The sequence below is a fragment of the Crotalus tigris genome, unplaced genomic scaffold (genome assembly GCF_016545835.1).
Source record: "Crotalus tigris isolate CLP2741 ecotype Arizona unplaced genomic scaffold, ASM1654583v1 scf7180000023864.505019, whole genome shotgun sequence".
In the NCBI taxonomy this organism is placed as follows: Eukaryota; Metazoa; Chordata; class Lepidosauria; order Squamata; family Viperidae; genus Crotalus; species Crotalus tigris.
Genome location: NW_024100235.1, coordinates 338,343 through 350,637, shown reverse-complemented (window position 1 = coordinate 350,637; position 12,295 = coordinate 338,343). Strand labels below are relative to the sequence as shown.

Here is a 12,295-nt window from a genome sequence, read left to right as displayed (position 1 = left end):
ATAGGAAAATTCTAAAGAAGAGGGGGGCACAGGATTTTTCTCAGTTAAAGCCTATATTTCTTATGAAATATTCTCTTCCAGGCTCAATGACAGTATTGAGAAAGCAGAATCTGGAAAGGGAGAGCTACATTCTCCCCCTCCTTTTTTTTTTCTTCCTGACCTACCTTTTATTCTTTTTCTGACACTTTCTGTCTCTTTATGTCCGCACTCTCCCACGAGACAAAAAAAACCAGATTGCTCCTATCACAGATATGAACAAAAGCCATTTGCAAAAGACTTTGGAAAGTAGGTCAATGACTATAGGTTGCTCATTCTAACAACAGATGCAGGTTTTTATGAAAAGTTCTTTTGAAAAACAAGTCTATAAAATATGCGTACACAGCAGCCATTTCTTTCAATGTACATGTTACTTTTTGGAAGCCAAATTCCCTATGACAGTGATGGTGAACCTTTTAGAGACGGAGTGCCCAAAAACTGCCCCCGCCCCGCTCCACCCCCCGCCCCTCCCCTGCCCCCTCATCCCCCACCCCACCTGCTTGCAGGGCCACTCACTGCCTCCAGGGCCCACCGCAGATTGCCCAGGCAGCCCAGCAGCGCCATGGCGGCCATGCTGTCTGCCCACGCCCCACAGCATCAACTGTGAGGGATGAGGGCAGAGTCTTGTCTACGCTGCCTGGCTGCCATGTTCTTGGCTGCCCTGCTCCATGTGGGCCACGCTCGGGGGTGACTCTCTTCCAGGGGGGCTGCTGATGAGGGGGTCGTGAAGGAAGGTGAGGCTGCGGCAATGGCACGTGTGCCCACAGAGAGGGCTCCGAGTGCCGCCTCTGGCACACATGCCATAGGTTTGCCACCACTGCCCTATGATGATGCATGTTTAGCTTTCAAGAATATCCATTTTATGAGTGTTTTCCCTGTTAAGATTTCCGTTACTTGTACACCACCTGAAGAATTGCATTGCAAAATTCAGAGTACCAATGTAACTGTATTGACTTATCAAAATGCTAAATAGCAATGTGTTAACATCCTCCTAATCTCTGTAGGGAAATCACTATAAATGCCTATGAGAATAAAAATGTATTTGCCTGATTCAAATAAAGTTGTATTCAGGCATACCCCACTAGAAATGGTATTTCAGAGAACAGATTCAGAAGGCTAAATCCTGGTTAACTATTGACTACATCTCAGCATGGAGAGGCATCCTGAGCAACTCTTTCAAAGATGACTTCAGAGTATGCATATGTAGGAACTCTAACACGGCTTTCCCTAACTTTTGATGGTGTTCAAAATTACTGGGCTTCAGTTTCCAAAATGCTCTGGCAGCATCATCAGAAATATGAGGCCCCAAATCCAGAACTCCCAGCAGTGGATCAGCTGTTTTAAAGTATATTCTGAAGCTCTACAAGTGATTCCCCCCCCCATCTTTTTCAGCTGTAGAAATATAAAATACCTGCCCGTACAAGTAAAAATGCTTATTGATATTACAGTCAATTTAGTGGGAAATGATTAACCTATCGATTATCATCTGTTGGCACCTCCTTAGCAGTGGTTGCAGAGGTCAGATTGCCTGTGTTCCTTTTCCTCCTCCCCCCAAGTTCTTCCTTTGAATTACTAGACAAAAAAAAAAAAAGTTGGTGCTCCATGTCACTGACCCATTAGAAGAAAGATTAGTTTGGCATCCTACAGAATCATCTTTTGTTCCAGAGAAAACATTGCCAAATATTTAGTTTGGGTAATGAATCCGCAAATGTCTGTGCTGAGAGGTTTCTGTGTTCTATGGTTCAGTCTTACCAATTTTACTTTAAAGCCAGAGTGCTGTTGCTAAGAGTTTGCTCTGGGAATTATGCATCAGTGAGGTCCATTTCACAGCAAGGGAAGGAGATAAAGGCCCTTCATTTCCCTGACTGAAAGCAAATGGAGAAAGATTGTGAATCTGCCTGCTTTCACTATCTTTTGGTTTATGGGAGAGGCAAGAATAGCAATTGGCAAAGCAGAGGAGATAACCATGGTTCCGTTCTAAAGTAATAGAATGAATCACAAACTCAGTCTAAAATGTACTGGGTCTGATACAAGGGAGAACACCTTATCCAAATATGTCTTTCTCCAGTATAGGAGATGGAGAATCCACCAATGGGTTTTCTCTGTCTGCCTGCTCTTGAGACCAAGTAGCCAAATTTGACACGCCCCCTCTTGCTAGGAGATCCAGTCTTAACTTGGTCTCAGCTCTTGAAGACGTATCAGGTTTGGCTCTCAGCAGATAGCAGGTTAGAAAACTCCATTGGTGAATTCTCCTTTCCTTTAGTTATCCTCAATATTTTACTAAAACAATAATTTGGACTCCCCTTTAACAAAATTTCCTCTCAAGCACTGGGCTCAGTGCTAACTCAATCGTGATTGAGGTGTGTGGGGTGGTGGTGGGGGAGGTCTTTGCAACTTTCCTACTTTCCTTTCCCCAGGGCTCTGGGGAAAACTTCCAAGAAGGAGCTGCTTGGAACATATCCCACATTCTTCTCCCCCCCCCCTTTTTTCCTTCTTTTCTTGGAGCTCAATTTCAGGCTGCAGGTCTGAAATTCAACCTTGAATTCAGACCTTCGGAACATCTCAGGCAGCCGGCGACAGTTGCGGATGCCATTTTGGTTGCCGTGAAAGGCAACGAAGCCAATTTAAGTCTCGTTTTTGCCTGCCGTTCGGAGGCAGTCTTACGGAGTGAAATTTAGCCATGTTTTTGCCTGCCGTTTGGAGGCAGTCTTACGGAACGTATTTCCGGCGCAGTGGTTAGCGCTGCCACCGCGATTGCCCCAGCACCAGGACCTTGGTTTTAAGGCCACGGAGACCATTCTCAGTGGAGAACAAGTTGCGGCTGCCATTTTGGGACCGCCGACAAGGATGAAGAGCCGCAAATGGCCTTTCTTCGGTGTTTCCAGTGCTCTGTCCCATCAATGGCTCAGTTTACACAGCCCTTTTCAGGGCTTTAATTTCCAATTTCGCTGCTCTCCCCTGGGCGTAAACTGCGAGAACACCCCCTGACAGCCGCCATCTTAAACGCCACGTGGGGGCCTCTTTAGGCCCAACGAGGCCTACTCACAGTAGTTGGGCTGCCATCTTGAATGCCATGCGGGGGCCTTTTTAGGCCCAACGAGGTCTACTCACAGTAGTTGGCCTGACCTAGGCTGCATCTGGGGTGTGTCTCTATTACACAGCACCTTCTGCAATACAAATACAAATTGTGTAGCCACCAATTGAAACCTGATCCTTCCTTGTCAGGACTCCTTTGTTCCTCTCAGGCCTCTATGCCCTCTTTGGGCTTTTCCTTTTTGCTGGTGCACATTGACTGGCCACCTAAGGCCTCCGGACAGAGCCCAGAGCGGGTCCCCAACCGTGCCTTCGGCATCTGACTCAATTGCTGTGACCAAAGCCCAGATAGAATTTTTTTCTGGTCAGGTGGTCAGAGGAGCAGTCTTGTTACTTGTTCCAATCTTGCTTCTGCCAACTGCTTGCCTGCCAGAGCTTCGCCTCAATTTCCCTAAGACTGCTCATCCAGGATGGAGGGCTCTACGATGCCTCAACCCATGAGCACTGCCTCTCCATCCTCTAGTTACGGCTGCCACAAATCCCCTGAACAGGACGCAGCAGGCAAGCCAAAATCTAAGGCCAAGACCACTCTCAAGAAGCCTTCCAAGTTGGCAGAAAAGCAAGCCAGCTGTAGGCACCAGGCTCTGGAGAAGGAGTTCTCCAGAGTGCAGAGACAGGCTGGACTGGAGACGGATCAAATGGTGGCTCTTGAATTTGACCCTCTTTTAGGCCCTTCAACCTCGGCCCAAGGTATGTGGTCTCTCACAGGGATGCCTGCCACACTCAGCTCCCCTCCTGTTTTGGCTCAACAGACAACAACTGTCTCAGGCTCAGCCCCAGAGGCCACCTTTACTCCTACAGCCGCAGGACTCAGGGGCCCGGACATCGGAGACATTTTCTCCGACGGCCGTCTTGAGGCCTTACTATCCAAAGTTGTGGACCGTGCCCTAGCTGAAAGGCCCTTCATCTGTCTGGACAAGGGGTTTCCACATCGACCATGCCACCTTATGTTCCTTCCACGGGGTTTCCTATTCTTCAGAAACCCACATCTCCTGCACATTCCTCCATGAGCGGATACTCATCTCCGCAAGGTGAGGAGCAGCTGGAATTGAATTTATCAGAGGAGGAGGAACTTCCACCTGACCTCTCCCCATCGGGAGGCCTGTTCAATCCAGCCCTTTTTCTTCCCCTACTTCGCAAAGCCACATCAACGGCAAACATAGGGTCCAATCAGTTCCCTCAGCCACAGGCAACTTCGGATTCCAGTCCAAATCCCATATTTTTTGAGACGGTGGCAGCCCAACATCATGTTCCGTGTCCCTCTGTTTTTCTCAAGGGGATCAAAAAACAATGGGCCTCCCCTTCCCCACTCCCTTCCGTAAGCAGGTCTGACAAAAAGATTTTCAGCACCTCCACAGACTTCTCGGATGCCCTGGAGGTCCCCAAGGTAGATGAAGCCTGAAGCCCTCTGGTTTCCCAGACTGTGGTCGCCGGTGACTGAGAATGAATTCTGCTGCCACAAGGCATAATGAGAGAACATCAGAAGCCCAGTTTTTAGTTGAAATAAATTAACTTGTGCTTGCTTGGCTTATTTGGGTGTCAGAAAAACTTCTTCCTATATCATTCCCTGTCAGAACCCAAAACTCTTCATATACACATCAGAGATTTGATTGCTCAGTTTGATTTTTTTTTTTTTTTGTTAAATACTTCTCAAATCACCAAAATGGTATAATTGCTACATGTTATGATTAGGATTAAAATTCATTTACACTCTTTGCTCATTCTTCTTTCTTACCCACGACAAGGGGAGTTTTTACTTTTAAGTTACCAATTAAATTACCAGCCTGGAAAATGGCTGTATGTTTATAGGATGGCTTAGAAGGAGATTGATTTTAACTTGTTCTGAATAATTTAAATTAACCACCTTTTTAAAATTTAAGATACCCTGGAAGGTCCTGGTTTCTTGAAAACAATAGTGAAATCTTTTGCCCTTAGAAAGGCATGCATAAGCATGAAACAGGCACTTATTTTCATATCAAAAAATGATGGCGTCTCATCATGCTGAATCAAATCTTCGTGATCTTTTAAATTCTGGATTCAAACATGTATGTTTCTTATAGAGTGCATATACAAAGAAGATAACTATTGGATGTGTTATAGGTCAGACATGATATTTAGTCTGTTAACTACCAGTAAAAACATACCAGATAAAATAGATGCAGAAGGCAGCTTCCATATTCTTTTGGGTTTTGATCTGTCTGTGAGTTCCCTTCGCTTGACTTTCATTGTGTCCATGCTCAACAAAGACCAAGGAGTTGGAATGTAGACCAGTTCTTTGGAACCTTTCTTGATAAGGATTGGATGAGAGATTGCCCACATATGCTCTGGACAGCTACTCCTTGTGAGGAGACTGTGAGTCAGTGGTCTTCTGCAGGCTTGAGTGCTGTGAGACAATGGGATTCAGCATCTTGTTCCCAACCCTGGCGGAGCCTTTTAAAGGATACCAGGTCCACAAATCCCACTTTCTAGTCACTTTTGGAAATTGCCTATTAATCATTTTAATATTTTAGAGATCTTTGGAACAAGAAGTTTGAAAAATGGCCAGGTGAGCTTCAAAAATAAAAGTGAAATTAACAGCAGACTTAAGAACTTAAAAGAACTTGAAATACACAGATAAAAGCTAAACAAGAATTTGATCTAAAGAAGTTAGAAATGGATTAGGGTGCAATTAAACTTGAAATATTTACTGTAGGATTTCCACAGGATGGGGGCAATGACAGAGAAGCTCTCTTCCTGGACCCTGCCACTTGAAATTCTTTAACTGGCATGGTTCGTAGCATATCTTCTCTGCCTAATCTGATGGGCTGATATAATGATGGTTGTGCAGATAACTTGACCATGTGCCATGTATTGCTTTAAAAGTCATAACCAATACTTTGAAGTGGACCTGGAAGCAAATCAGCACCTAGTGCAGCTTGCACAGCAGAGATGTTACATGTGCTGATCTTGGGGTGTTCAAAATTGCATGCATGGCCACATTCTGAACCAGTTGAATTCAGATTTCATTCTTTCAGGAAAACTGATGGTGTTTCCCTAACATGATTCTGAAATTTGTTAACAACCAGGATTGTCACCCCAGTTTAACAGCTCGGAATTGATTCTTTAGAGAAATTGTAACAGAAAGAACTGGTGGAGAAATGGTTTGAATGTAGCAGACTCTAAATTCTTTAATACATACATACATACATTCTTTCCCATGTTTTTTTTCAGGTGCAGGCTATTTGTGGTGTTTATAACTATTCCTCTTATAAATCAATCATTTATTGATACACAGTGCTGTCACTTCAGAATTACAAATTGTTTTTGATGTCAAACTAACCCTTTGGCTAATCTAATTTTCATTTTGCTTTTTGAAAGAAACCTGTGGGTATTGCTAATTGATATTAACAGTGAGTATGAATTCCATAATATGTATATTATAACACACACATACACATTTTTACACTGTAGGTATGAATAGAAGCCAAGAGCAGCTTCCTTGCTTCATATAAGAATAAGTGCTTCTATTAGAAAATATCTTAAAATAATTAGGATATGTTGGAGGTAGATCCCATTGGTAACCAAAGCACTTTAGTTACAAAGAGATCATAATTTAATATTTGTGCTGTGGTTCTTGAAATGTAATATCTATAAAGTAGCAAGACTATTCCAGTAATAGTATCTTCCATATGAAATGAAACTCTTTGTTTTGAGATAATTCACAGATCATTTCCTAGTCTAGTTCTGAACTTTTGTTCTGTGGAGACCCAACAAAATAAAATGTTTGCTGCTGTTAGCCATTTTGTTAATTGTGATATTGTTGTTTTAATCATTCTTTGTGTTAATTGACTTGTCTTGCTGGTGGTATAATAAACAGCCCATTTATTGTAATTTTTATGAACTACCTTGAGGGCCTTTTTTTGAAAGACTGAATTGATGGGGTTTTTCCCCATTTATCAGTCCTTTTTTCCAATTGCTGATTTTATTATTATAAAGCTGTTATTTTACTTTCTAAATATGCTGTTAGCCATTCAGGACAAACATTTAATGGCTGGTGGTCAATAAACAACTGGACATTTCAGTGACTTTAGTTCTTATCATTACTTTTGATTGGATTGCACCCACCCACCCCACCCCTGAGAGATGTTCCATGTGTTGGAGGTTCTCCTGGACTCACAGTTCTTAAGATGGATAATATGGCTAGAGTAGCCTTCATTCATCTCCAACAGATATACCAGTTACAACCTATCTGGGCAAAAAAAATATTGATCACCCTGTAGCTGGACTACTGTAACGAAAACTTTGGAAGGCTATCTTTGGAGACGATTCAGAAGCTACACCTGAGGTGCAGAAGGTGGTGTCCAGAGGGCTTATGGGCCAGATTGATTCTGCAGAATAACATTGATTTCAAGTTGCTACACTGATTACCAGCAGGCTTTTATGTCCACTTCAAAGAGCTGGTTATTGTCTTTTAAGCCAAATACACTGCAGCACCGGGATCTAGCAGGAACTTATATTGACAAAATTTAATCTGCCTGCCAGCTCTCTAGCTTTTTCTCATGAGAATGCGTGGAGTCTACATTATGCAGCAGACCTTCGTAGCAGTTGCCAGCACACTATGAACTAGGGCAGCCCCATGCGTCTTTTGTAGTTTACAAGACTGTGAAGGGCCACCAATATGCCCTTTGGCCCTGTCTGATAGTGGATGAGCCTTAAATTCAGGAACAATTATTACTGTTGTTATGAACACAGGTTTATGTTCTGTCTTTCTTGTCCTCTTGATTGGCTGCTGCTTTGGGGAAAAGGGGGTTGAAAAAAACGGAGCCACAGACTTTTCTTACTTTCACTGACGTATTTTTAAATGGAGGAAATGTGAGCAAAGTGTTGGTTATTGCCACAGCTACCAGTATGCATTTCCCCTGATGCTTCATTCTGGCCTAAGGCGGAAAAGAAATTTGCTTGACATTAACCTTCCACCTGTCTCAGCTTATTAGAATTGCCCTTTTCTTTCCTTTTGACTTGCTGCTGCTCCCCCTCCCCGAGGAAATAAAACTTTTAAGCTTGGTCTTCCTGGTTCACATTTCCCAACTTTGTAGGAAGTTTGCTGCTCTCCCCCCCCCCCCGGAATATTAAACGGTAGCCTCTGCCACATTTTCTGTAGTTCATGCGTTTGAACCCTGGGCAAATTAGACAAGACGGGAGTTTGGCTAATGAATTCATGGCTTATTGAAAGTTCCATGCCCCTTGTCACTAAAATCATGTTTGTCTTTTAAGGCAAAAATAATGATCTTTGCAAGGCCAACTACAGTAAATCAGTGCAGGTCGGTAGAATGTGAGAGACACAGAAACAGGTTGGCTTTACTTAAACCAGTAGTTCTCAACCTTTTTAATGCCGCGACCCCCAACCGGTCGTAAGTCGAGGACTACTCAACCGGTCGTAAGTCGAGGACTACTCAACTGGGGTGCAGCACCGTTTGCAGAATGGGACTTTTGGTGGGCTCAGCAGGGCAGAGACAGCCTGGACAATTCCTATTGGCTTTTGAAAGCCAATAGAATTAGACTCTATTCAAGAGAGTTTATTCTATTGGCTTTCAAAAGCCAATAGAATAAAAGGGAGTAGCAGGAAAAAGGAGGAAAAAATGGCAGACTGCGTTGTTTGGCGACCCCCATGAAATGGTCATTCGACCCCAAATGGGGTCCCGACCCACAGGTTGAGAACCACTGACTTAAACCATGCTCAGCTATGGTTTGTTCGAGGAAAAACAAAAACTAGAGCAGTTGAAAAAAAATGATTCTGTGTTTGATATTAAAGACGGTTTAACAAAAATGCAAAGTTAAGGTTATCACTTAAAAACACTTTCTGTCTTTCATACTTTCTCCCTTTTTACCTATTAGGTTTCAATGTTCTGATCACTTTAGTGAACTAGTGTTGTTGTTTTTTTCTCCTTTTGTTTTAATCAGCCTCGAACAACTTTGGACACTAACCTTGAGGGGTGTGATGAGAAATGGCTTTGGGAGACAATACACAACGAAGTTACTCTATCATCCCATGTTTCATCTTTGTTGAGGTGAGCTTTTTGACAACTTGTATAGGAAATCAAGATTTGATACTAAGTAGGTGTACAGATTTTTTTTTTTACTACTGATATGAGAAGTGAATTCATTATGACAAATTGGCTCTGTTAGGAAAATACATCAGGACTGCAGTGCTAACCATGTTAACCTGCATGTTGTTCTGGTTTCAAATGGTATTTTTATGGATTTTGATTATTTTTATATTATGTATTATGTTGTTAATTGTATGCTGTTAATTTGTATTATGTATGTTAATTCTAATTGTACAATTACAAATTGTAATTGTAATTGCCACCTAGAGCCAAAACAGATTAAGGTGACCTATACATTTTACAAATAAATAGTCTTATTGTGAATCTTACTAAAGAGAAAAAAGAGTTTGGCTCAAACATTCACTTTAATTCTTGTCTTTTTGATGGGTCTATGACTAGAATAAAGATTTGATTTGATATATCTTCTTCCTGGCACTGGAAGCCATACACTTTTAAAATATTCATTTGTTTATTAGTACATATCTACTTTGATATGAACCACTCTGCAGGATAGTAGTTGTCAGAAAATTAGATTCACGATATAAAGTTGATTTTTATCTACTTGTCTGAAATGACTAAATTGGATAAGATTGAATGACATCCAGAAGATGGCTGGTTCTTTTTTCTTTTTCTTTTTGGAAGTGAAAATCTATTGGAGCTGCAGAAATGTCTGCAAGAGGGCATACATCTGATTCCATGCCTTTTGTTAAAAAATATATATATATTGAGAATCCTTTGCTGCATAATCAGATTATGGTTCCTTCACTCTGCTTCTATAGAACAGCCAAAGCTGGGATTTCACATTTTCACTCATCTCCGTTAAAGTTTATGCAGCGTATCCATTTTTCCTGGGGGATGCAAACTTAATGCGCAAAACTTCATGAGTGAAGATTAAAAAAATTAAGAAAATAGAAGTTACATTCAATTCTTTGTCCTCCAATAGGTTCTCAGGTTATCCTATCCCCACTTTTGTAGTATTATGAGCCTCAGATCTAACTCATACAATGTTGGTTCAATCGATAGTTTAGCTCCTTTACCCATTCATCAAGTGAGTCTACTTCCCCCCCCCCCCATTTTAAAGTCTTGCAAGTGCTTAAAAATGCTTAAATGGGCACTTAAACACATCCATTCCTTTGTCTTCCTGTTATATGACTGTGATGGAAAAGGGTAAACGATTTAAATAGATTGTTTAAAAAAAAAAACCACTCTGGAGGTATACCTAATCTCTTAGGCACTAGTAAATCAGTGGCTTTCTGATATGAAGATGGTAAAGCCACCTAAAAATACTGCATTTGTCTTTTTTTGTTTTAAGCATGTAGGAATCCAGTTCTTGCCTGCCCAAAGCCTCTCCCAGTAGATTTAATGCTTTCAGCTTCACCCAAGTTTTCTGTAATGCTCTGTGAAAACAGCAACTTTGAATACGATGATAACAACAACAACAACAACAACTTTATTATGGTCATAGACCAGCAATAGACATCACTTTTTACAATATATTAAGAAAATAAAAATAAAATAAAAATAGTACTACCATTAATAGTAAATAATAACATCCCTGTTAAGAAAATACATGTTCTCAAAATGTTAGGGTCACTCCCTAGTTTACGTGAGTGGATAGCCGATTAGCATGTGAGTAAATATAATGTTCCAAACATTATTAGAGATATCTCCCAAAAATTGGCACAAGTTGACGGCTATAAATCTGTAACCAATTTTTTGCAACTTTGAATATGAAATCAGGATTGTTTGTTCAAGTCAGAGCAATTTCCAATTTCTCTTTCTGGCAGAAGACTGTCCCTGCTCCTGTTGTCCTCCGAGGCAGCCTACTCAGTTGTCTCTTTTAGTTTGCTGGTTGGTTTCATTTCTGGAGATAACAGCTGTTGCCTCCTTATGTCCTATTAGGTTTCTTTTCCTCCTCTGAACCTTCTGTTGATTCTACAACTAGTATTACCCAAAAAAAAAAAAAGCCAATTATCAGAATCTGTGGTTAGCCTGTATCTTTTCAGACTACATGCAGAGATTCTAATGTTTCTTGATTTTTTGCTATCGTGTTAAACGAAAAAAAAATATCTTGCATATATTGCCTTTTCCTTGACTGCATTGCATACAGGGATTTAAATATTGTATTTCTCCAGCTAGGAGAAATTGTATGACTTACAACTTGCATAATATGACAAACTTGCATTCTAGACTGCAAGATATGTCCATTGCAGCACATCTGCAGCACATGATCAAAATTTGGGCATTTGCCAGTGTGCCTGCACTTGTAACTGAGGGGTTCTTCAATTCCCTCCACCATCCTGTCTCCCCATTTTTGACCTCTTGCAGTCCACGGCCCCTGCCACCATACCTGACTTTCACTGTCTCTTTGTTACCGCTGCTGACCAAGCATGCCTGTCCTTCAACAAGGCAGTTTCTGATTACACAAAGCTTTCTTCCCCAGATTGTATACTTTCCTTGTGAGATCTGCAAAAGATGGCCCCACAGGGCCAATATCTGCCTCGCGCAGGGCCAGGGCAGTCAGCAGAAACAAGAAGACAGAGAGAGTCAGTCGCTGGCAGGGGTTTCAGTGTAAAGGGTGGTGAGGGCGATTGTGGCTGGCACTGAGCTGGAGCTACTGTGATTTTGTGCTACATGGCTGGGGCTTCAACTTCACTCTCCCCCTTTAAAACTCACTGAAGGATTGTTAACAAGGATAAATTGAGTTAAATAATTTCTATGTCAGCCTCAGTTCAAGCTATTTTATTATCATAACCTGAATATTAGCCAATTCGCCGTAAGAATTTGGACCATACTAGTTGGAATTTTAGAGTTTTAGTAACAAAGAAGAAGCATGCAATACCTACACCAGCAGAAAGGTACATGGGCATTTTAATCCTTAATTAGAATAGCTGCTTCCTGTTAACATGGAACAAAAAGGTGGAGCTGAGGTCTAATTAAAACAGTGCCCAGGCATTGATCAAACTGATTGCTGAAAAGCTCAGAAACTGGAGTTGTTTCAGAAATCTGTGATAAAATATTTAATTACAAATTCCCTCCTGGGATCAGGCTAAAGCTCTGTGTACTCAAACATTTGCTTT

General features: G+C 41.5%; 1 protein-coding gene across 5 annotated transcripts in view; it reads left to right on the top strand.

The window, feature by feature from the left end:
- The window catches only part of PLPPR1 (phospholipid phosphatase related 1), a 150,328-nt gene that overhangs the window by 70,368 nt on the left and 67,665 nt on the right, over window positions 1-12,295 (top strand). For 4 of the 5 annotated variants that reach the window (XM_039322166.1, XM_039322169.1, XM_039322167.1 and 1 more), the window contains exon 2: window positions 9,070-9,176. The exons of the other annotated variant lie outside the window; for it this stretch is intronic. In XM_039322166.1, the coding sequence (XP_039178100.1) occupies window positions 9,114-9,176 (63 nt within the window). In that variant the 5' untranslated portion in view covers window positions 9,070-9,113. The remainder of the gene's footprint in view (window positions 1-9,069; window positions 9,177-12,295) is intronic. 5 annotated transcript variants of the gene reach the window in all.